We start from the raw sequence: 21,850 nt of genomic DNA, 5'->3' as shown, positions 1-21,850 counted from the left end.
AATAATCATATCGTAGAAAAATAGGTTTATTAGATGGATTTCTTCAAGCTGGGAACTGAAATCTCTTGCATTAACTAAATGGTAAAATTTTAAGGTGCGCTTTAAGGTTTCGAATCGGATAAATGCTAATATCATTGACATGGTGGCTCTGATCTTATTTTTTACGCTTCTTTAATTGATGCCAAATACTCTTTGTAACGCTGTTCCTGCTGCTGTTGGAGCTTTTGCAGCTTCTTGATCTGTCCTTTGCTGACTTCTTTGCCATCCTTATCGAGAGTGGGAAGGCCCTGCGAACAGTTTTAAAATGTTAACAGATTTTTAATTGGAGTGGTTTTAATATCGCATGACTTACGTTTTCGTCGAACGCTGAGTACTTTTCGGTTTCGGCAAGGAACATTTCCTTGGGATTCACACGTCGCTGGGCTTCTTTGGCGGCAGCAGCCTCCGCAGCCGCCTGCTTCTTGCGCTCCTTTTCAGCTGCCTTCTCCGCTTCGGCGGCCAGCTTAGCCTCCCGTTCTCGCAATAGTGAGTCGCGGTCGACCAGCTTCACGGCATACTTTCCCCCATCCTTGTCCTCCAGTCGCACACCCAAATTCGGCAGCACATTGTCGCGCAAATCATCGCACAGCTTCAGGATGTCAAAGGCCTTCAGGGTTTTGGCTTGCTCACGCACCAAGTTACGGAATTCGGCTAGAGATTGAACGTAAGGCAAAACCGTAGTCTCTAGATCCGCGCCGGCAGCCTGTGCTCCCGCGCCACCACTGACGGGGAAGCCAATGCCACCGCGAGGACCAGCAATTGCGCCAAACACGTGCAACAGATCCGTAATATATGTGGCCACGTTTCGGAGCAGCAGACTGTTGAGTCTAGTCTTGTTGTCGCGAATGTAGACATTGGATGCGGACACCAGTTCCCGAATGGCGTCAAGGGCGCTGCGCGTATCAATGTTGTCTGCGAGAATATAATAGATGAATATTTAAGGACATTTCCATATTCTGAATACTCACCACACAAAGCAGCATGTATTTGGACCTGAGAATTGGAGAACTTCTTCTGCAAAGCGGCCTCAACTTCTGTCCAGGCATCAAACTGCCGGCGTGGCTTTTCGGAGAGCACATGCCGCGTCAGATCCTTGACATTCAGGAAGAACTCCTGCAACAAATAAAGGTTATATCAAAAATATAAAAAAGCCGAAGTCTACTCTATCTTACATTGAGGAACTTTTCGTATTGGGTGGCCATTTCCATGGTGTTTTCCGAGTAGTCGAGAGTATCCTTCCATGAGTGCAGGAGGAACGCCAGTCGCAGCTGGGTGGCGGAGTGCTTCTTGAGAGCCTCCTGGATAGTGACAAAGTTCTTCAGCGACTTGGACATCTTGCAGCCAGCGATGGTGAGGTGACCCGTGTGCAGGAAGTACTTAACCCACTCCGCCTCGTTGAAAGCGGCCTCCGATTGGGCCAGCTCGTTGTCGTGATGAGGGAACTTTAAGTCCACACCGCCAGTGTGTATATCAAACGTGGGCCCAAAGATATCCGAGGCCATGGCCGAGCACTCAATATGCCAGCCTGGACGACCCTTGCCCCAAGGGCTATCCCACCAGGGTTCGCCGGCCTTGCTTGCCTTCCACAAGGCGAAGTCGTTAGCAGAACGCTTCTCGGAAAGGCGATCCTCGGCGACGGACAGATCGCCTTCTCCTTCTTGGAGGGACTTGGTGTCGCCATACGCTTCTGGCACCAGCTTGGCATAATGATGCTTTTCCCTCTTGTCAAAGCCATTTACATCGAAGTAAACGGAGTTGTTGGCTGCATAGGCCAAACCGTTGTCGATAATCTTTTGAATGAAGGTGACGATTTGTGGCACATACTCCGAAACGCGAGTTAAAACATCTGGCGGGAGAATCTTTAAATCATGAAATTAGCAAATGATTCATTTTTTAGTACTGCGATGACTCACATTCAGCGATTTCATGTCGTTGTGGAACTGGTCTTCCCAGTAGCGTGGCAGTGCCTCAAATACTGTATTATCATTGATCTGCGCGCCCTTTAGCGAGTCCAACCAGTCGGAGATTGGGTCCTTGGCTTCGTTTAGGTAGAGCAGCCGCTTCTCTGAGATCTCAGGCTCCACGCCCTTGCCAACCGCCTTGGTCAATGCCTCGACCGCATCGTTCATCCGCTGCAGTGTCTTGTCGAGCATAATCTTCTTATCGGGATCTGTATTCTTGGCGCATGTATCCTGAAACCGCTGCAGCACCTCCTTTTGCTGACCCAGCAGCTCATCCAGGGGCAGCTTCTGCGCCTCAGCAGCGTACGCCTCGAAGAGATGATTCTGCCGCGCACGCCTAATGATCTTGTCGTCGATGTCCGTAATGTTCATCACATAGTGGATGTTGTAGCCAAAGTAGTCGGACAGAATGCGTCGCAGAATGTCGAAGGAAATGTAAGATCTGTGTAGTACGTATGGGGAAGATAAGATTAAATGCCCTAATGCTGATGTGGCGTCCAACGCACCTGGCATGCCCCATGTGGGAGGCATCGTAAACGGTGGGTCCGCAGCTATACCACGTTACATTGTTTCCGTCCAGCGGCACGAAGTCCTCCTTCTGCCGCGTGAGGCTGTTGAACAGCTTCAGCTTCGGCCGATCCGCCGCCTTGGGAGCTTGCCACGCCGGTTGCCCACGTTTCGACATTATCTTTTCGTTCTATATATGCGCACGTATAAACAGCCAGTCGCTTCTGCACTTGCAAATGCGGCAAAGTTTCATCAGCTTGTGAGCAACAGCTGGCTGTCGGCAGGTGGCAGCGCCGCGGGGAGTTGCCACACTGGCTTGATATTGCATGGCTTTCTAACGGTTTGTACTTTTTAAAAACAAAAAAAATAACTTTTAAGTAAAGCTTAATTGCATTAAGTTTTCAATATTATTAAAACTTCATATTTGTTTGCCAATCTTCTTGAGCATGGGTACACTTCATTTTAAGCATTTGAATTATTTGAGAAACTTTAGTGTATAGTATAGAAGTGAATTATGCGGAAAATCGAGAACTCAGGTCGCAATGTCGCAGGATAAATCAAAAATATGACAAAATTCATATACGTGGAATACATATCCCTACGTTAGTTGTATAAGAATATTCGGAATCACAAATACATGAATATAGAACCCACGTTGCCCTACTTCGTCAGTTTCTGTAGGAGAATGCTTGGAAGAGCAGAGGAGGATACAGAAGTTTCTGATCTATAAGGAAAATCGGTGCAAAAGAGAGGGTATCAATGAGAATATCAGGGCCATATCCACAGAACTAGCTTAAGCTAATAATACAATCCTTAGTGCCAGAGAAGTTGCAATCTATGATTAATACGCAAGTCCATTGGAACGAGGACAAATCCAACAGCGCAAGAAATTCGGGTAGAAATAGCAGACCTAAAAAGCAATTTGATAGACCTACACATATATTTTGTTAAATAGAACACCATATTGAATAGCACTTTGATCGAGCTGATATTATTTTTAACACCTTGTGAGAACATTGGATTTTTTAAGATTTAATAAACTAACACAATCCTACTCCTTCTATTTTCCGTTCTTTTTTTTGGAACCTCCTCCGGTGGCTTTTTGAGTTCGTCCCAACTGCATTTCCTTCAGCTTAGCATCCAGACGCTTTTTCGCATGCTTCACATCCTCCTCCTGTCTGATGGTTTTCGCCGGCTTGGGATGCAGGAACTTCTTGCGCTCGTCCCGCTTGATCTCCTCGCCACATCCGTGCACCTCTGGCAGACCGTGCTTGAAGCAGAATCTCTTCCTGCAATGCTGGCAGTCCTGGCCCATCAGGCTGGTTTTGGTCTTGCACCGCGGATAGTCGCAAAGTTTATCCACTTCCTTGACGGCTGTCAGCACCTCGTCCAGCTTGAGATCCACTACCTGGCTGGGAATCCGCTCCAGCAGCTCCAATGTGTTGTTTGTCCCATAGTCAACTCCTTTTCCAGGTTTTGCGGGCGGGAACAGGGGAGCATCTTCAGTTTTGGACGAGGTAGAGGGTTTGTTTGGATCGTCTGCCAAAAATCATTTAATTAATGACCAAAACTTAAGCATTATTTAAGATAATTTGTACCTGCCATTGAAAAATCTCTCAAAATCACCTAATATTTATGATGTTTTGCTAATTTCGTTAAATTTACATTTGAAGTCTAGAGATGGCAGTTGTAAACAGCTGACTGTTAATCGATAAATTGATTGACGTCAAGCAGTGCTGGCATAAGGAGCTTATTTTTAAAAGTTTATTAACAATAATCTAATTATTTATTTGACAACTTTAAAGATGTTTCTTAGTTATTTAAGTAAGTTGTATAATGTTGTTAAAACTATACCCTTATAAAGAAAAACTAAGTCATGACGAACGATAACAACATGTTTGGAATATAGAATTATTTTTCCATTTAAATACGATCCCAAAAAGAATAAAGCACCCCACAGTTTAAATACTTCAGTAATGTTATTGTCGGTTTATCTAGTTACTACACACAGGTCAATAAACGTTATTAAGCTAAACATTTTTTAACCAATCTTCGACGGCCTTTAAAAGTGCGTAATTTTTGTAAACTAATTACTTCAATGTGGAACATTCATTTCCGGTGTATAATATATGTATATCCATGTAAAAGCCGCGTATAAACGTTTAGTAATTGCCTTTAGTTAGTTTGATTTAAATGCCAATGGTGCAGACATCTGTGATCCAGCTTCGGGGTTCCTTAATCGCATGCCCAATATATGTACATTGTAGCTAGTCGTTGTACGTATGTTTGTATCAAGCGGGTAATTTGCTACGATTACAATTTGTTGTCGCAAGGACAGGCAGCGTTGGATCCTGGCCCGGTGACCGCGGCATGGATCGCCTTGGCCACATACTCAATGTTGCCCGTATTCAGGCCACACATGTTGATGCGACCCGTCTTCAGCAGATAAATGTGGTACTCGTCGATCAGCACGCGTACCTGGCTCTCGTTGAGACCGGTGTAGGAGAACATGCCGATCTGGTTGACAATGTGGTCCCAGTTGCCGGGTGTGCCCAAGGCGACCAGCTTGTCCCGCAGTGCGGTACGCATCTGGCGGATGCGGCTCGACATGGTCTGAATGGAGGCCATCCACTCCTTGCGCAGCTCCGGTGTGTTAAGGACCTTGGAAACGATGCGAGCGCCGTACGCAGGCGGATTCGAGTACTGACCACGAACGATCCACGTCAGCTGGGAGTGAATCGCTGGCTTGGTACCGGCACACTTTTGCACCACTGTCAGGTTGCCGGCACGTTCGCAGTAGAGGCCAAAATTCTTGGCGAACGACTGGCAGGTGAAGAGCTCAAAGCCACGCTGCACGAAGTACCTAACGGCCCAGGCATCGCGATCAGGATCACCGCTGGCAAAGCCCTGGTAAGCCGAGTCGAACAGCGGGAACAACTTCTTCTTCTCCAGCAGATCGGCCAGCTCGGTCCACTGCTCCTGGGTGGGATCAATGCCGGTGGGATTGTGGGCACAGGCGTGCAGAATGATCACGGCGCCGGGCGGAGCCTCGTTCAGATCGGCCACCATGTTCTTGAAGTCCAGCTGGCGCTTGTTTTGGTCCCAGTAGCGGTACGATTTCAGGGTCGTGAAGCCGGCATCGCTAAAGATCTTGTGGTGATTCTCCCATGTGGGGTTCGAGTAGTAAACCACATTGCGATTCAGATGTATGTGCAGAAAATCGGCGGCAACGCGCAGGGCACCCGTGCCCGAAATGGTCTGCACTCCAAAGGCCTAAAAAAAAATGTAGTTTAATAAAAAAATCAAAATTTTTAAGTTGAGCCGCCAACTTACGCGATTCTCCTTGATGGCCGGGGAATCAGCACCCAGAACCAACTCCGTGGCCGCACTGGTGAACGTATCGAGTCCTGCCAAACGGAATCACTCAATTACTGATTTCCAATGATGAAAGGCTTGCATTTACTCACCAGTCACTGGCAAATACTCGTGGTTAACAGCCTCATCGCTGGCAATGCTAATTTCGGTCTTGCGCACCACAGGCAAAACCCAGGGAACTCCAGCATCTGTCCTGTAAGCTGTGAATGAAAGAAGGTCGAAAGATCAAATGAGTAACCCAATGATGGCTCAAAAGTTTAAGGGTCAAAGTGCTGAAATCCGTACAATACACAGTTCTTATCTGAGTGCTCCTAACAAGCCTAATCAATACGCATTGCTAAAGGCCATTTGATAGTGTTTTCATGCTTTGTTTCTAGGCCAATTTATTTATTTATTGGCTCAACTGAAAAACACTGGCGTCGGGATATTCGAAACCAATTGGATGAATTGGTCTGGTAATGTTTATACTTTTGCAGCATTGTAAAAAAAAAGCGAAAGCGCGATAAACAAGTCATGGCGACAACAAATCGACGGAAATGAGAAGGATAAACATATATGCTCATGTATCTTGTTAATATAATAACTCGATCGGATCCAAGTTTAATTTAAAGTATAAGTTTTGTATTTCACCTTATTTATGGATTGAATACATTATTAATTCCAATTCCAATAAAATACAAATAAGTCGAATATATTGGCATAATCATTTACACGAGCAAGGGTTAATGACTCTCGTCGTGCGAGCAAAACAAAAATACAATAATCAGCCAGTCTGCTGGTGGGAATTGTTATTCAAATTATGCAATAACATCCAGAAATATAGAAAAGGTGAAGTGGTCCCCGTCCAAATCAGCGACATTGCTCTTGGACGACCTGCCGGCCACATTGTTGTTGTCGTTTCTTTAGATTGCTGCTGGCTGGATGAATCGGAGGCAATGGATGGCAGTGGAGTACCTGCCAAGACCACCAAACCCAAGTGGCTTATCATCATCCGCTTCACAAATAAATGGGCAATATATAAATGCGGTGTTAGCTGACGTCAGAAAGAAATTTGAACGGAGAAGAAAGTCGCAAGAGAAATGCCCTACTAAGAAAATTGGATGCCGATTTGAAATCGAATATATTTAAAATACTGTTTTGAGCTAATTATTTATGCTATTTTTTTTAAAACATTTGGCATGGTATTTACCAGGTGAAACAAAATGGCTTAAGCAAAATATGTATGTAACTAAGTAACCAACAAATACGTCGTAATATTTAAAGAGTATTTGCATTATTTGCACACACGAAATCCACAATTGCTTGTAAGCCAACTAATTAGAAAGCAAAAAGGATGGAAAATCTGTGCAATTCATATGCGACATTGACTTCCAAATGACCTCCAGCAGAGTGGCCTGTTGGGTGACAGCGGAAACGGGCGTTCCAGAGGGGCGGCGGGTGGCAGGTGGTGAATTGCAAGGGCGAACCAACTAGCAAGCTAGCAAATGATAGCAAATTGAGCAGCACACAAATACAGCCGGCCAAGCAATACACACATAGCTGCTCATACCTATTATATACATATGTTCATACATATATGTATGGACTTCATCCTGGGGGGGGGAGAAATGTAACTTATCACTTACCGCCCACCGACAAATTGACCTTGCTGGGATGGCTGTCGTCCTTGAAGGCCTGTGTGAGGGCGAAAACCTCGATGGCGGGTCCTTTAGGAACGTCGGCGTAGATGGACATCGCGGATTGCTTGGGAAACGAGACCAAACGGAGCGACAATAACAAATAAATTAATTTGGAATAGTGTCGGCAAAGACGGCCAAAAGTAGTGTGGCTGCACTTGTCTAAGCCAATTTGGCCCACAAAAAGCTCGGTCGATTTAATTCATCGAAATTATCGATATTTTAACTAAACTAAACAGAAATAACGGCAGTAAACATTCAAAAAAATGCATACAAATTAATTTTAAAAATTTTAATTTTAGAATAATCTGTTTTGGCGTTTCGTTGCTAAAACTTTTACTGACATTAAATAAGGTGTTCTTACCTGCAAGTACTGTACTATAACGGGAATATTAAGTCTTCTCAAAATAACAAGCATAGACATTTTTTGGTTTTGCTTAAAATTTTGAAGTAACTATACCAGAAAACTGTAACTTAACAAATAACTCAAAACGAAAATTTCAAAACCCATATAAAAATACTTATCCAATCAACGTCCTCAGTTGGAACATTCCATGCCAGAAAAATCGGACGCAGTGAAGGAAATTGATTTTAAATGTTTCTTTATTGCCCCGGATGATTTCCTTAGTTGCTAAACAATTAGTTTGGTTTATTCTTAGCCAAATATCGACGTACCAATATTTGATTGCTCGCAGTCTTTTAGTTTGCGTTCCAATTAGGCTAGCATTCGATTGAGATTAAACAAATAAAAAAAGCAAACTCGAGGACTGATTGGTGTTGTTTTGGTTCAAAATTGTTTTGCTGTAATATTCAGTAATTGCTGAGGGTGCAAACATTTCTCCAATTTGTTACACAACTAGCTAAAGCTATGATTAAAATTATGTTCAGTGTAAAACTAAGGCGTTATGATAAAACTGATTAAATAGACTATGCACTTATACAATGGCCCGGTGCTTATCTATATTTACAATTCATATTTAATATACTCATACATACATTTATATAAATATCCAAACTGCATGTACTACGCATTCGATGCCTGAGATAATCTATTTACATTATCCGTTCTGAGGGAGCACTTCTTCGAATGCGAGTCTGCTTGAAGAAACTCTTGCTAATTTTGATTTAGTCTAAAATACCAGAGCTAGACCTATCTACGACTATATGTGTGTGAAGCAGGATATCGTGGGTATCCTAGCCCTTTGACGTTTACAAGTAAAATGATCTGTGTAATGTTATGACTTGGTGAGGAGTGAGTGCCTGTGTGAGTGATTGTTTTGTATATATATCTACAAATCAGTGTGGCGTGCTTGAACGTTGGCATGGTGGTCCTTCCATCCTCCTTCTCTTTCCATCCGATCCTTCTCAATAGGAACATGAACATCGGGGACTTGTCGGCCCAACTGAGCTTCCCGTCCCCGTAAGCTTCCAGTTTGATCCGATGCGGGATGTGCGTGGTGCGAGTGACCGTAAATTAAATTAAAGATGGTTTTCAGTCAGTATCAGTTCACCCGGCATGCCATCGGAGCTCTGAGTGCGCAGCAAAACCTCGAGGATCGGCTGGTATTAGGCAATCTGACCGCGCTCATCCCGCTGCTGTTGTTGAGCCGTGACATCTAAAAGGTACAATCAATACACAGCCATTAGCATTTTGTTACCCCAAGCGAATCACACAGAAAGCCATGAAGAACAGGGTATGGTTAGGGTCTGAGTAAGTAACTGAGATTAGTAGAACGCAACTATGGAACGCACGCAGAACAGAATGGGTTAACGAAATTTTGAGCATTCCACCTACCGGGAACTGGGCCAAAAAATAATCATTTGGTGCTGGGCACCTACATATGTGTGTATACACATTTCATATTTGAGCTATCACGTGCGTTCGCGCAGCGCGATGTCAGTGCACAAGACCAGGCAGTCCGAGTTGAAGGACTCAACGTCCTTTTGCCCGCTGGCCAAGGCGACTGACGATCGAACCGCTCGCGCTCCCTGGTCGCCTGGCAATATCGGAAACGGAGAACAATTGAGCCAAAGAGTGGCAAATAAGACAACTTCTGATTAAACAGTAGCCATTTTAACAATACTAACAGTTTAGATTGTAAAAGAGGATTACAGTCTACTATATACACATTTTCGTTTAAAGCCTAGTCAATAAACATTTGTTGTCAGGCTAATTTACTCATTGTTGCGGTTACTTTTTAATCAGAAAGTTAATAGATAGATGAGATAGGGGCTTTGAGAGCTTAATCCAACCCATTGTGCCTACCTTGCAGTCCTCGCGTGGCGTTGTACTTGTCTTTGATGATGAAGCAGGCGGTGAATATGAAGAAGATGCCGCCCAGCACCTCCACAAAACTGGTGGAGAAGAGCGCATACTGCAGTCCCTCGAACTGCTCCACATCAGAGTACTGAAAGCAAACAGGCAGTTATTAGTCAATGAGATCTCTAGCTCTCAAGGAGTCCACCTACTTCCTGGGAGACCGCTGAGTGCGCTGTTTCGATCAAACTGGTGGTGGCTTCCGTGATCGCCTGGGTGGCATTGGTGATCGCGGTTCCCGCCACTTGGGACATGCTCTGCAGCTCGGTGGTCAGACCAGAGTCGCTGGGGTTCTTGTGCAGGTGCTTCATGATGGCCTCAGAGATCTACGGGAAAGGGTTTTATGGTTACTTCGATTTCCCAAGTATAGCAATCCTTTGAGTACTTACTGCGCCCACCAGATACGGACTGCCGGCATCGCCCAGCGCGTGTGAGATGAGGATTTGGAAGGCCTCGGCTGTGGAGCGCCGTGTGGGAACCACCACATACTGTACAACAGAAATAGAAAGGTTATTTGGGTTTTTTCTTGAATTCTGGCGCTAAAGTGCAACAGCAACAACGAAAAGCAAAGCAAATAATGAAAGCAAAAGCCACAACCGATTCTTAAGCTACGACTATCGATTAAACCAGCTATCGGTGCAGGTGAAAGATACATTTTGTGGGCGACCAGGTGTTAAGCCCTTATAGTTTCGCTCCAGAAAGTATTCTACATTGCAACCGACATTAAAATAATTGATTAAAAACAAATAAAAAGTGATTAAAGCGATTATGCGTGTGCAGGTGTGTGTGTGCCAACAGCAGATTCAAATTAGCCAAAAGCTCGCCAAAGATGGAGCCACTCAAGAATTTCGGGAGCAAACAAAGAACAGGTTCCCAAAAGAAAAGCCACATAAGCATTGCGTTCTCAGGTTGGAGTCTAACCACAGTTGGGAACAGTTGGGCGAGCCTGGCTGGCAACACTGCGTGAGCACTCTGCTTAGCGAGGGTGGATCGGTAAGTGAGCTGATATTTAAATTGAATCTGTGGCAATTTGTTGTCTGCTGAACTGTTGTTGGCCACATTAAGTTTTTACTGTTATAACTACAGGTGGGGTACGATGCGTGTATGTAAAGCAGTGTGTGTTATTCGTGAGTGTGTGTGTGTGATCTATATAATGCCAAAATAAGCAGAAAAAGTTACGCAAAACACCTATGATATTACAGCAGTGATCTTGCGGAGCTGCAGAAACAATAGCAACGCGAGTCCCCAGATAATGGCAATCTCTAATCACGGTTTCCTTATCGCAGCCCCCAATTAATATAACGCCACCAAGGTGGGCCGATCGCCCAAACGTTTTTTTTTTTTTTAGTTAGATAATCGGGTGGGTTTGGGCGGCAAGGGAAGTGCGATTGCGATTGCTTATTTCTGTCACGGAATCGTTTGCAATGGCAAAATGGTCACAAACACAGGGGAGCCAAGTGCGTGGTCAAAAAGCAATGCATTAAAGGGGCGTGTGTTTGCGTACTAAATATATATATTTAAACAATATATTGTCTGCTCTGACGTACTGCCAAATTTAGAACAGCCCGTCGCACGTACGTATCTTTTCTAAGGAATTGCGTCCACGGGTTTCCATATCCACTATCTAGAAATCATTCATTCCATTAATGGGATAACTTGCAGCTACTTACAGGGATTACCTAACTTTCACTATCTCAAGACACCTTCGCCACTGAATTGGGTCATTTTATCAATCTGGGTTACTTAATCAGTTAAGGTTTTTTAATGACATAAGCGGGGCATTACAAACCGTATTTGTTCAAGTGAGGAAACTGATTCAACTAATTCAATTAAAAGTACTATTCATCTCTAAGTTTATGATTTGTTTATAGTTTTTCAAGTTTACTCCGAAATCCTGCCTAAATGTGATAGTGAAAATATATGATTCACTTGACTCAACGCTGATTTGGGTTTTTAATTTTGTTATCACTTATCACTGGCTTATCTCCCCGAAACCGACAAACGTGACTACCCCAGAAGATAACCCCCGAAATGGAGTGAACCAGACGGGAGAATCCCATATAAATACGAAAATTTCGACACTTGGTCTCGTGAAGTGGGGCTGAATATAAAGTATGGGTTGGTTTTCCACTGCAATATGGGGAAGTGCGATGGTTTAACATGGTTATACGACCTCTACTGGGGGTTGAGTGTCGGAATATTTGCACATTGCAAGTGTTTTCGGGGGTTGGACACTCCCTTTAGCCCCACAGAATGGGCCACTAGGGGGATGAAAGCTACATTGATAAGATGAAAACTCTACGTTGATTACATTTACACAAAAGCAATAAGGCGAATAAATTGGTATTATCTCGGGGGATTACATGAGTTATTGGGAATGATAATGTACGGGCCTTTGGAGCTTCAAGACGTGCAACTGCCTTAAAGTTCTTCGGTTTACTGAACTCAAAACCGCACCCAAAAATCATGAAACAACCACAAAATGGAGTATCCGATGACCACCACCAGTAAGAGATGCGGGCAAATACAACAAACGAGTACATAATTCAAGTAATTAAAGTTAAGGCAAATGTGAGTAGGCAAGCTGTGTGTGTGTAGGTTGGTGTGTGTGGGTGAGTGTGTGTGGTTGTGCCGAGTGTGTTACTCATTATAACAGTAAAAAGTTAATGGCTAAAACTAAGATATTGTGTGTGTAGTAGTTACGTAGTTACGATACTCAAACAATATACGTGGGTGCAAAATTACAAAAGCATTAGAATCGGGATGTCAAGATGTCTCCCGTTTTGAGGTACTTGGCTTACCAGCAGTATGTCCGCAACAATTGCCCAATTCAAATTTAAAGCTAACTGCCCGAAAAATATGAGTGCATAGGTGCCAGCCGAATTGCTATTCACCAGCAGGCAGGCGCCCGTCAGCAGCGGCGCACTCACGAGCAGCCCAAAGGCGCAGATCACCGGATCCGCCGTGGGATAACGCTTCACCAGGTACTGGGACAGGAACGAGCCCAGCGGCACGCCCAGCAGGCCCGCCAACATGGTGATGACTCCGAAGTTGAACGCAACACTAAGGGCGGGGTTTGGAATTTCGGGGTACATTCGGTTAGTTATGCCAAAGCTTGAGAACCCTGACTACACTAGAACGTTGTTATCCATCTCATGGAGTTCTTTATCCTCGTGGATTAGATGACAACGCTTTCGTGCATTCGGGGCATTAACAATTAAACGAGCGGGGGGTTAGGGCAAGTTTGTTGGGGTCTAAAGTAGAGCTCAACAAATTCAACGTGGAGTGCTTTCAATAATCGGCTGGCTGGCTTTTAGCATTTGATTCCTGCGCTTTCATTGCTGTTGCTGCTGCTGCTGCTGCAGTTGCTTCTCGTTTCTGACTGCGAGCCATCTTACCAGTAGGATGTCGGCCACAATGGACCAGCACAGGTTCAGTGCCACCTGGGCCACGAAAACGAAGAAAAAGCAGAGGCTCTCGCTCGTCTGCGGCACCACGAGTGCAGCAAATACCATCGGAGCCGAGATGAAGAGTCCCACCGCACAGATGTACGGGTCACAGTTCTCGTAGCGACCCCTCAGTCGCTGGGCCAGGAAGGAGCCCAACGGAACTCCGATGAGTCCAGCCAACATGGCCACCAGACCAAACTTGTACGAGATGCTTGACGACGGATCGGAAATCATTGTAAGGCGCACAGCTCGATATTGGGGGGATTTTTTGGGGGGTCGGTGTCAAAAGGGTGGGCACAAGCCCCATTTTCACGAGCAAGTTGTTGTAAGATATCTTTACAGAAATTCAAGGCATCAAAGGATGCGTTTTCTAGATAGGCGTCGTGAAAATGGAGCTTTTGGTTGCCAGTGGCGGGCACACTTACTCGTCCTGGACAATGTTCTCGTTGCCGGGCTGCATCTTCATGCCTAGATAGATGAAGGAGGGTCCCCACCAGGCCAGAGCTCCGGCCACGAAGGCGACGCACGTGAATCCAGCCGTGGAGAGCATGAAGGAACGATTCTTGACCAGCGCCTTGATGTCCTGCTTGTAGGTGGTGGCCTCCAGGTTATGCGATCCCTCGCTGTGACCCCGCACCGGATCCTTGATGAGCAAGATGAGGAGCACGGCCACAATGCCCAGAATGGGTGTGACCCTCAGGGCCCAGCGCCAGTCGTTGGCCAGGTGCGCCGTCTTGGATCCCACAATGTATCTATGTTTGGAGAACAAATATAAGAAGGGGTAATTGATGAGAACGATCCTGATGAATTGACCGCTGGGACAATCGCGTTGCATTGGCGGCCAATTAGACGTTGCATAAATTCCAATCAACCCGCCCAATTGACCCAGCACTCTAATTGAATTAGAGCCATCAATTGTCGGCAGTCCAAAAATAAATCAATTTCAATTTACAAAAGCAAAGAGTCACGTGTATCTTCTCACGCTTCGCCAGCGAGAATTGCTGATTATCATCTGTCCTCAAACTTTGGAACCCAACGCCTGTTGCCAGCACCTGATAAGGCGCAAACAAAGACGGATTCGTAGACGAATGATAAGAGCCCATCCTCCCGGACTGCTGTTGATCATTGACCTGGACATTGGTCGAGCGACAATGTCGAGTGGAACACTCACCCCAGACCGGATCCCACGGGTATGGCAAAGTAGAACAGTGCCAGCATCTTGGAGCGCATGTCGTGCACGAACAGATCCGAGATGATCGTCGGTGCGATGGTGCTGTACGACGCCTCACCGATCCCGACCAGCGCCCTGAAGGCGATGAACCAGCCAAACTGCTTCATGAACGACCCCAGCAGCGTGGTGGTGCTCCACAGACCCACGCCCACCGCCATTATCCAGGGGCGGGAGTAGCGATCGCCCATATAACCGAAGATGGGGGCGCACACCATGTACGAGATAACGAAGACGGTCTGCAGGAGTCCGGCACTGTCGTTTCCGATGTCGAAATCTGCTCGGACATCTGTGAGGACACCTGGAAGATGAAGGGATAAAGCGGGTTAGATTCTCTTCGAGATGTACATTTTTAGGAAAGTGGTAACTGTGAAGTTTACTTATATTATTTTGGCACTATGTATTGGGAAGTCGCGTGATGTGTGATATGCTACTTTGTACTCTGTACATATCAGCCCATCCTCAGCGGGAGTTGTTAATTGGCCAACCAAATAAATCGTTAATACAAGTCTGCTATATGCGAGTGCTTTACGTAAGCCCCAAATTGTTTAGTTCAGAGAGGAGATACAAACATATATCTATAATTAGCACTCCCCAGTCATTGTAGCCCCACTATGAAAGGGAGAAAATACCGGAAATGTGGCGTGTGTCTTTATGGGTCATCATAATTTCCCCAAAGAGCCACTAATTAACCCATCGATATCTATTAAACAGCAGCCCACATATGCATGTATGTATGTATATATGAAAAGATAGGAGCCACTCTAATTGATCAAAGTTGATACAACGCCCACTTTTTGTTATCTCTGTAGTGCATATTAGCAATCAATAATCAAGGGTGTGACTATATGTTGGTTCTCAATGTGATTATTAATCTTAAAATAACATTGGCATTGCAAATATATCACAATCATTCTGTTTACAGCCTAGTAAGAGTAAGTACTGATAAGATCCGCAACCTTTTATCAGCTGAAGAGTATAGGTATTCAATTGATAATAATCGAAGAGTTGATCAATCTTAATATTTATCGCTACATATCATACTACGAACTACTTATTAGGTAGCCTCGATAACCAATGTATCGATCTGTTGCATCGTCATGCAAATCTGTGTCATGATTTGAATTTCGATCGTTGCGATCACCTTCGCACACATTTTCTCAGGTGTGTGGGCATGTATGTGTATGTATTTCCTGCACGTCTCGTCTTCAACTTTTCGACGTTTAAAAATTCATTAACAAACGGATGTGCAACTAGCAAATTAATGGCTAAACGACCTTCGTCAATAACTGTTGGCCGATCTAACGCTACTTCCTACATTCTACATGCAGCTCAAAAAAAAACATATACCGCTATTAAGCTCCGTATTTATATGCTCCTCTCTTCGTACATTGGCCTTTGCGGAATAGGCAAAAAAGAGGAAATATAATGAAATAACTACTTAAAGTGCTCGAGTACCCAAAAATAAACAACGGCCCACAAAATCAAGTGGGCGAGGGGAGAGAGAGAGTAAGAGAGAGTAAGCAAGGAAGAGAGAGAGTGTCTGAGATCAGAAGCCGGCAAATGCAGCAGCAACAACAATGACACACAAAAAGCTCAACAAGTTGTGCCCCAAAAAGAGAGAGAGCACGCGCGAGAGAGAGAGAGCCGAAGCTTCACGAACCCCCGCGAACCGAAGCGAAACGTGGCACGAAGCAGCCGAAGTGCAGTGAATCAGCGTTTGCTTTTTAATTATTCCATTTTCTGGGTCTTTTCGCTTTGAGAAATTTATCGTACGATGTTTTTCGACCAATCAGCGTGTTTGTTTGCCTTGCCTAGTGACGTAACGGTTGGGGGACGCCACGCGATAAGTCTGTGTGCGTGTGCATGTGTGCCTGTTTGTGTACTGCATTGCGATTGCGGGCTGAGGAAGACAGGCGGAGAGAGGTGGAGAGGGGGCACAGTGGGGCTGGTCTGGGTGAGGCATTCCTTGTACACACATACATGCATACATGTGTATTTCATATTGATATCGTATACTCAACGCAAGGAATTCCGACTGTTTATGGGCACTTCTTGGCCAAAAACAAAAAAATAAGTCAAAGCCACTATGAATACGTAGTAACCTCCTCCTCCCTCTCCCATTTTTCGCCACAATTGGGGAAGTTTCGTCAACGTATTTAGTAGTTAGTATTCATATCAGTTTTTAGCCGGCTGTCGCATTTTTAGAACCCGTTTATCTCTCTTTCTGAATTCTCTCTCTTCGGGTTGCTCTCACTTGTGCCCAATAAACGTGACAGTGCGATTCGCAATGGTAGGTTTTGTTACAAACAATATCTGGAATTCCCAAGTGTCGAACTTTCTGGAAACCAGACAGTGTCAAGTGGCAGGGACTATAAGACTCTGAAATTTAATGTTCAGTCATCCCAAAATGATAGCATATATTATATACAGATCACAAAGTCCATGCTCTGAGATATAACTTATAATCGTTAACTTAATGCAAGTACTTTCCATCTAAACTGAACTTTCTACCCAATTATTGGGAAGAAAAACATTTTAGAAAAGCTTGGTACAATAAAAAAGAATTCATAATTAATGGTTCAAAGAAGTGTTTTTTTTGCGCTTCTCAACGAAGCTTACACTTAAGAAACGCAGTGTACTGTGGCCGGCGAAATCCGTAGAACATTGATCCGTTTAAAAAGCCAATATTCATAACCAGGCAACTGCAGAGACCACAACAACAAAGCCGGGACTCTCATTACCATGAATGAAAAAGTTGTTTGCGGCCGAAAGTGACTGTTCTCAGTCGCTCTCTCCCTTTATCTCTCTCCACTACCCAGCTACCCATCTCTCTTCCCCCCGTTCTGTGGCGTCTGGTGACGTCGGCCTTGAAAAATCGCGCGATATGCAGCGTAAGCTTTAAAATCGGACGATGAATAAACGATCTGAGTATCTGACAGATATTTTGGCCACGAGTCGAAGAAGAAGACGAAAACCGAAATGAAAAACACTGAGGCTGCGCTGTGACTTTCGCTTGGAATGCATTTGAATGCTTAGCGGAGCACTCGAATTGTGTTTAGAGAAAAACTTTCTTTCTTTTCGGTGGGCCAGGTGGAAATCAATTGTGAAAGCGGCGGCGCCCATAGAAAAGTGTTCCATCCACCGAGTTCCAGACATTCCCTACCCCAACCTTTTTTACTATTCTTCGGATGTGTTTTTTGTTTAGCATTTGCCTTTCGTTAATTCAATTTGTTGGAGCAAAAAGTGTGCACTGCACTTTGCGTAGGTCGTTGACCCAAATAAAGATATGTACAAACGTATGTTGTATGCAGAATAGAACCATTGACGTAGAAATATTTGCACAAATGCCAAACAAAAATGCAAAATACGTTAAGCAAATGCATTTGTTACATCCGCGCGTTTTGTGTAACTTAAGGAGCCCGCGTTATAACCTATTCAAATTCGAGGCATTCGTAAGTAAACTATCCATAAGTTGGCACCAATTTCAGCAATTTGGTTTGGTCAAATGTTTTTGCAATTGAATTGATTCAATAAAGTGGGAGTGAGTGATTTTATTACGTTGGTAAGCCTGCCCAAGAAATTGAAGCTTATTTTCCAAGGGTATTGACAATTTCGGTGTGTCAAGGCTGCCTATTTTATATTTTCTTTTCATTGTTATTTCTATCCTCAACTGTGATGGCAACAAAATGGAAAGTTTTTATGTATCTTTGGCAAAAAACAAAAAAAAACCGAATTCGGTGACTTTTTAAGTTTAAACAAATGCAAAATATGCAAAACAATCGTCGAAAAATGGGGAAAAAGTAAAAGTGTGATTGCAAAAGACTTGGAAATAACCAAAACAGATCTATGAGTATATGTACATATGTCCATATGTATATGCCACAGAAATCTCTACTCGATCAATTGACATAGACAATTATTGCGATCTCTTGCTTTGGATGGGGGCCAAGAAAATTACGTCGGAAGCACAGCAGAACGGAATCTTGGTCTATATATCTCAGCCCACATATCTGTTGTTGACCAAAAAAAATAATTGCCAGTTCTTGGCCCGATCAAAGTTCGCTGTCGCTGCAGAAATTGACTGAAATTTACTGTCAACAACTGAATAGCACGGATCCACACGAATCACGATCACTATAGCGATCATGAATGAAGAGGGGGCCCCCCAAAAGTTTTGACCAAACGAGGTGGTTATAAAACATCACACCACTATCGTCAGCCATGCGAAATTCAGCAAAGTCGGAGGTCGAAGCCAAAGGCCGAGACGCACTTAAAATTATAATTAAATGCATTCCATTAGGCTGCCCAGACATCAGCTGATACAAAATAACACTACATACATATGTATGTGTTCATTTGTATGTATGATTGTGGTGCAAACGTGGCAAAATTCGTGGAAACTCCCAGTAAATGAAAAAAGGGCTGACCAATCAGTGCAGTCAGAAGCAAAACAAATACTGGCCAGGTAATCTAATCACTGCAAATTGGCCGAAACTCCACGTGCACAGCACCTGCGATCCAATGCAGTTTATTGTGCAGCGGTTCTGGTTTCGGCCACTTCTTGATAAGGCCCAGAAGTGGCGGCATAAACGGGGGCTGGTGGTGGTGGTGATGATGATAACAATGCCACTGAAAAAATGGCAAAACAAAAACCTTGGGCGCCTTGACCATTGTTTATATTAGTTTTTCATTTCGCCTTGCGCTCGCAGTATTCTCAAAATAAACAGCAACACATGTTTTTTCAATCAATTAGGAGGAGGCGCCCATGGAAATGGAAATGAAATTTTCCGAGCGAAAGAGCGATATAATATTAAATATAATAAGTAAACAGCTTTGTCGATTTTGTCGGTTTGGTATGTAAGTGCTATCGCCCTTTTGAGTGAGTAATTCCGCTTCCTGTCTGCTCAAAAAGTCGTATGATGTTTTTAGTCACTATCCGATGTGCTGGCTTTACACGAATCAAAGGCTTTTGATTTGATTTGCAGCCTAAAAAAGGATGTAAGATCGATTTCGAATTGCCGCTGAAGCAATCAACTGATAAGTAATAGCCAGTGATTTATAATTGCAAATTAATTGCAAGTGCACATACAGTGGCATATAAAGATACATTATCACACGGCCTTGAATGGAAAAGTTGTGCTGACTCAGGAAGAACTTGTTGTTCAGGTTCACGGAGAATGTGAAAATGGGAAATTATAGTTAACAACTATATATACACTTATTTAGAAATGCAAATTAAACGGTGGGCTGCGTTGGGCTTGTATAATCAGTCACAACTTGTTTCGCCATTTAACTTAAACAAGTTTCCATTTCCATTCAGCATACACTGCGTTTTGTGTAACTGAATGAGATAAACAGCCACTGCAATCTGAACTCTTATTTTCCAGACAAGAGTAAACAGGGAAAATAACTTCGGTATTCAACAAGTGTCCAATGAAAAGCCGCCCGCATACTGCAATTAAGATCCATGAATTAAGATCCATTTCCTTCGCTAATGTTCCCAATAATAAACACTAATGATGTGGGCAGTGTGTCCGTCTGCACTTACGGGTTGAAACATGAGATTACCCTGTAATTGTCACGCGGACGGGCACTTGCTGATCGCCGATCACAATACCCCGCCGTGCTAAGCTCACCAGGCAGCAGGTCAGGTGCCAAAGACGAACTACTCGCTCCACTTTATCGCACCTGAGTGCTAGAAATAATATACATATGCAGGTTTTAGGCGAAATGGGGCTATGATTGATTACCACCACCACCCCAGTGGAAATGTCCCGAGTTTGAGTGCAAAATGTGTAGTGATCCATTTATCGGCATTCGCGTATGATAAACGTGAATACTTGAATATTTTTGGATGGCGTGATTCACTTGTAAGCTGATTAGTCACTAATATAATTCTCTCGCATGCAATCTTTATGGTACATTTTGTAAACAATGAAGCTCGCATTGTTGACGATTAGGTATCAATTTCTAGTGATTAGGTCCCAAGTATTGTTGATTAGCGGCTTTTAATTAATAACATTATCATTTTACGTATTTTTGGGCAACTTAAATGTTTTCATTTTTAACAAAAAAAAAGTGCGAAATAATATAAAGTGCTGTGAGTTGTTTTTATTTACTGGGAAAATTGCTTAGCAAGCACAAAGTTTTTTGCCCAATAAATAAATAACTTCATACTATGTGGACATACTATAAATTTGTTGGCTTGCCTAATCTTCAAACTCACAATAATTGGGTCTGCGTTCTATAGCAATCTTCTTTAAAAATGTCAACAAATGTTCGGAAACGAGCCCCCAAGTGCTTGATTCCGAAAGCCAAAGAACGGAAACCTATGGGAGACCAAAGAAGGATCCTCGACTCACCTGCGATCGTGAAGCGATCCATGTAGTTGATGAGGTTGACGAAGCAGAGAACGGTGACCGTGAACCACTGCGATCTGCCCACGCTGGAGAGTCGCGAGGGGACGGCGGCGGAGGGCGGTATGCCCGGGATGTGGTGGTGCTCGCCCAGTGGGTGGTGGTGGTGGTGGTGCGGACGCAGGCGGTGGCGCTCCTCCTCCATGCTGTCCGTATCCGAGGGCATCAGTTGCTGTGACGAGTAGGTCGTAGGCAGTCCGAGCGGCGAGAGATTGGCCACATCCTCACGACTGCCGCCCTCCTCGGAGGAGCTGCTCCCACTGCTCCCGCTGCTCTGGATCATCGCCGGATTGTCCATGGCGGCCGCCGTTGGGAGCGGTTGGTAGGATTGCTTCTGGTGTTTCAGCGACATTCACCCGATCGATCCTCTCACTCTCTTCCTCTTCGAGCGCTCTCTCACTCTCTTCTTTGGGTTGGAAATTCGCAGCAGGCGGACAACGCGGCAAAAGTTATTTGCACACGCTCTTTGCTCACGCACACAGTGAAACTGAACTCGCGATGAAAGCGGTTCAAAAGCGAATGCAAAAGAATTTGCTTGGGCTGTTGGCACACCTACGCGCTTCTCTTTTATAACACTCTTGCCGATGTATGGCCAATTCGATTGTCTAACAAGAGACACTTCCTCTAATCGCGGTTGTGCTTTAAAAATAACCAATGCATTTGCAGAGCTTCTCGCTGTTTTACTTTCTTGTTTGTTCCGCGACGCGAATGCTATTGCCTTTCCAACTGGAGTAAGTGCAATAAGTGTGACCGTCCGGCGACCGCTAATATATACCTTCCAATTGGCGATGAAAAAAATCGATGCTACTATCGATACATTACGACCACATCGATTTTAGTTGCAAAGTTATGTTTAACGATTTAAAGGAATTTTAAATA

The 21,850-nt window shown here is 44.2% G+C and overlaps 4 protein-coding genes across 7 annotated transcripts; all 4 read right to left on the bottom strand.

The window, feature by feature from the left end:
* Positions 1-10: 10 nt before the first annotated feature.
* LOC122612108 (cysteine--tRNA ligase, cytoplasmic) lies at positions 11-2,776 on the bottom strand. Its single transcript, XM_043785498.1, has 6 exons — positions 2,507-2,776; positions 1,953-2,442; positions 1,212-1,898; positions 1,008-1,152; positions 353-951; positions 11-287 (listed from the first exon to the last, which is right to left on the bottom strand). Exons 1-6 carry the CDS (start codon positions 2,683-2,685, stop codon positions 162-164), a joined length of 2,226 nt encoding a protein of 741 aa, XP_043641433.1. The 5' UTR covers positions 2,686-2,776; the 3' UTR covers positions 11-161.
* Positions 2,777-3,480: 704 nt separating this feature from the next.
* LOC122614360 (DNA-binding protein SMUBP-2-like) lies at positions 3,481-4,240 on the bottom strand. The gene is made up of 2 exons (XM_043788931.1): positions 4,106-4,240; positions 3,481-4,046 (listed from the first exon to the last, which is right to left on the bottom strand). Exons 1-2 carry the CDS (start codon positions 4,110-4,112, stop codon positions 3,568-3,570), a joined length of 486 nt encoding a protein of 161 aa, XP_043644866.1. The 5' UTR covers positions 4,113-4,240; the 3' UTR covers positions 3,481-3,567.
* A 227-nt stretch (positions 4,241-4,467) lies between these two features.
* LOC122612166 (aspartate aminotransferase, cytoplasmic) lies at positions 4,468-8,050 on the bottom strand. Its single transcript, XM_043785598.1, has 5 exons — positions 7,923-8,050; positions 7,508-7,625; positions 5,975-6,082; positions 5,841-5,914; positions 4,468-5,780 (listed from the first exon to the last, which is right to left on the bottom strand). The coding sequence occupies exons 1-5, from the start codon at positions 7,980-7,982 to the stop codon at positions 4,821-4,823; spliced, it is 1,320 nt and encodes a 439-aa protein (XP_043641533.1). The 5' UTR covers positions 7,983-8,050; the 3' UTR covers positions 4,468-4,820.
* Positions 8,051-8,143: 93 nt separating this feature from the next.
* Positions 8,144-21,701, bottom strand: LOC122612165 (protein spinster). 4 transcript variants are annotated; one of them, XR_006325595.1, is made up of 9 exons: positions 20,918-21,701; positions 14,496-14,853; positions 13,750-14,076; positions 13,274-13,535; positions 10,265-10,363; positions 10,028-10,201; positions 9,825-9,966; positions 9,354-9,555; positions 8,144-9,174 (listed from the first exon to the last, which is right to left on the bottom strand). XR_006325595.1 is itself a non-coding variant. In XM_043785597.1 (8 exons), exons 1-8 carry the CDS (start codon positions 21,321-21,323, stop codon positions 9,125-9,127), a joined length of 1,818 nt encoding a protein of 605 aa, XP_043641532.1. In that variant the 5' UTR covers positions 21,324-21,701; the 3' UTR covers positions 8,144-9,124. The 4 variants fall into 4 exon arrangements, 2 of the variants coding, with proteins under 2 accessions (XP_043641532.1, XP_043641531.1); XR_006325594.1 differs by lacking the exon at positions 13,274-13,535 and adding an exon at positions 12,677-12,938; XM_043785597.1 differs by lacking the exon at positions 9,354-9,555.
* Between the last annotated feature and the right edge of the window lie 149 nt (positions 21,702-21,850).

Source organism: Drosophila teissieri, chromosome 2R (genome assembly GCF_016746235.2).
Source record: "Drosophila teissieri strain GT53w chromosome 2R, Prin_Dtei_1.1, whole genome shotgun sequence".
Taxonomy (NCBI): Eukaryota; Metazoa; Arthropoda; class Insecta; order Diptera; family Drosophilidae; genus Drosophila; species Drosophila teissieri.
This window is presented reverse-complemented; position numbering and strand designations above follow the sequence as displayed.

Bases quoted from the DNA above. Each gene is read 5' to 3' on its own strand.
- LOC122612166 (XM_043785598.1), bottom strand. From the start codon at position 7,982: ATGTCTATGCTTGTTATTTTGAGAAGACTTAATATTCCCGTTATAGTA. The intron at 5,915-5,974 runs GTGAGTAAATGC...TCCGTTTGGCAG, and splicing joins CGAGTATTTGCCAGTGACTG to GACTCGATACGTTCACCAGT. The intron at 5,781-5,840 runs GTAAGTTGGCGG...ATTTTTTTTTAG, and splicing joins CGGCCATCAAGGAGAATCGC to GCCTTTGGAGTGCAGACCAT.
- LOC122612165 (XM_043785597.1), bottom strand. From the start codon at position 21,323: ATGTCGCTGAAACACCAGAAGCAATCCTACCAACCGCTCCCAACGGCG. The intron at 14,077-14,495 runs GTGAGTGTTCCA...CTCCAAACATAG, and splicing joins CCCGTGGGATCCGGTCTGGG to ATACATTGTGGGATCCAAGA. The intron at 10,364-13,273 runs GTAAGATGGCTC...TCTGTTGTACAG, and splicing joins TTGTGGCCGACATCCTACTG to TATGTGGTGGTTCCCACACG.
- LOC122612108 (XM_043785498.1), bottom strand. From the start codon at position 2,685: ATGTCGAAACGTGGGCAACCGGCGTGGCAAGCTCCCAAGGCGGCGGAT. The intron at 1,899-1,952 runs GTGAGTCATCGC...CATGATTTAAAG, and splicing joins ACGACATGAAATCGCTGAAT to ATTCTCCCGCCAGATGTTTT. The intron at 952-1,007 runs GTGAGTATTCAG...ATATTCTCGCAG, and splicing joins AATACATGCTGCTTTGTGTG to ACAACATTGATACGCGCAGC.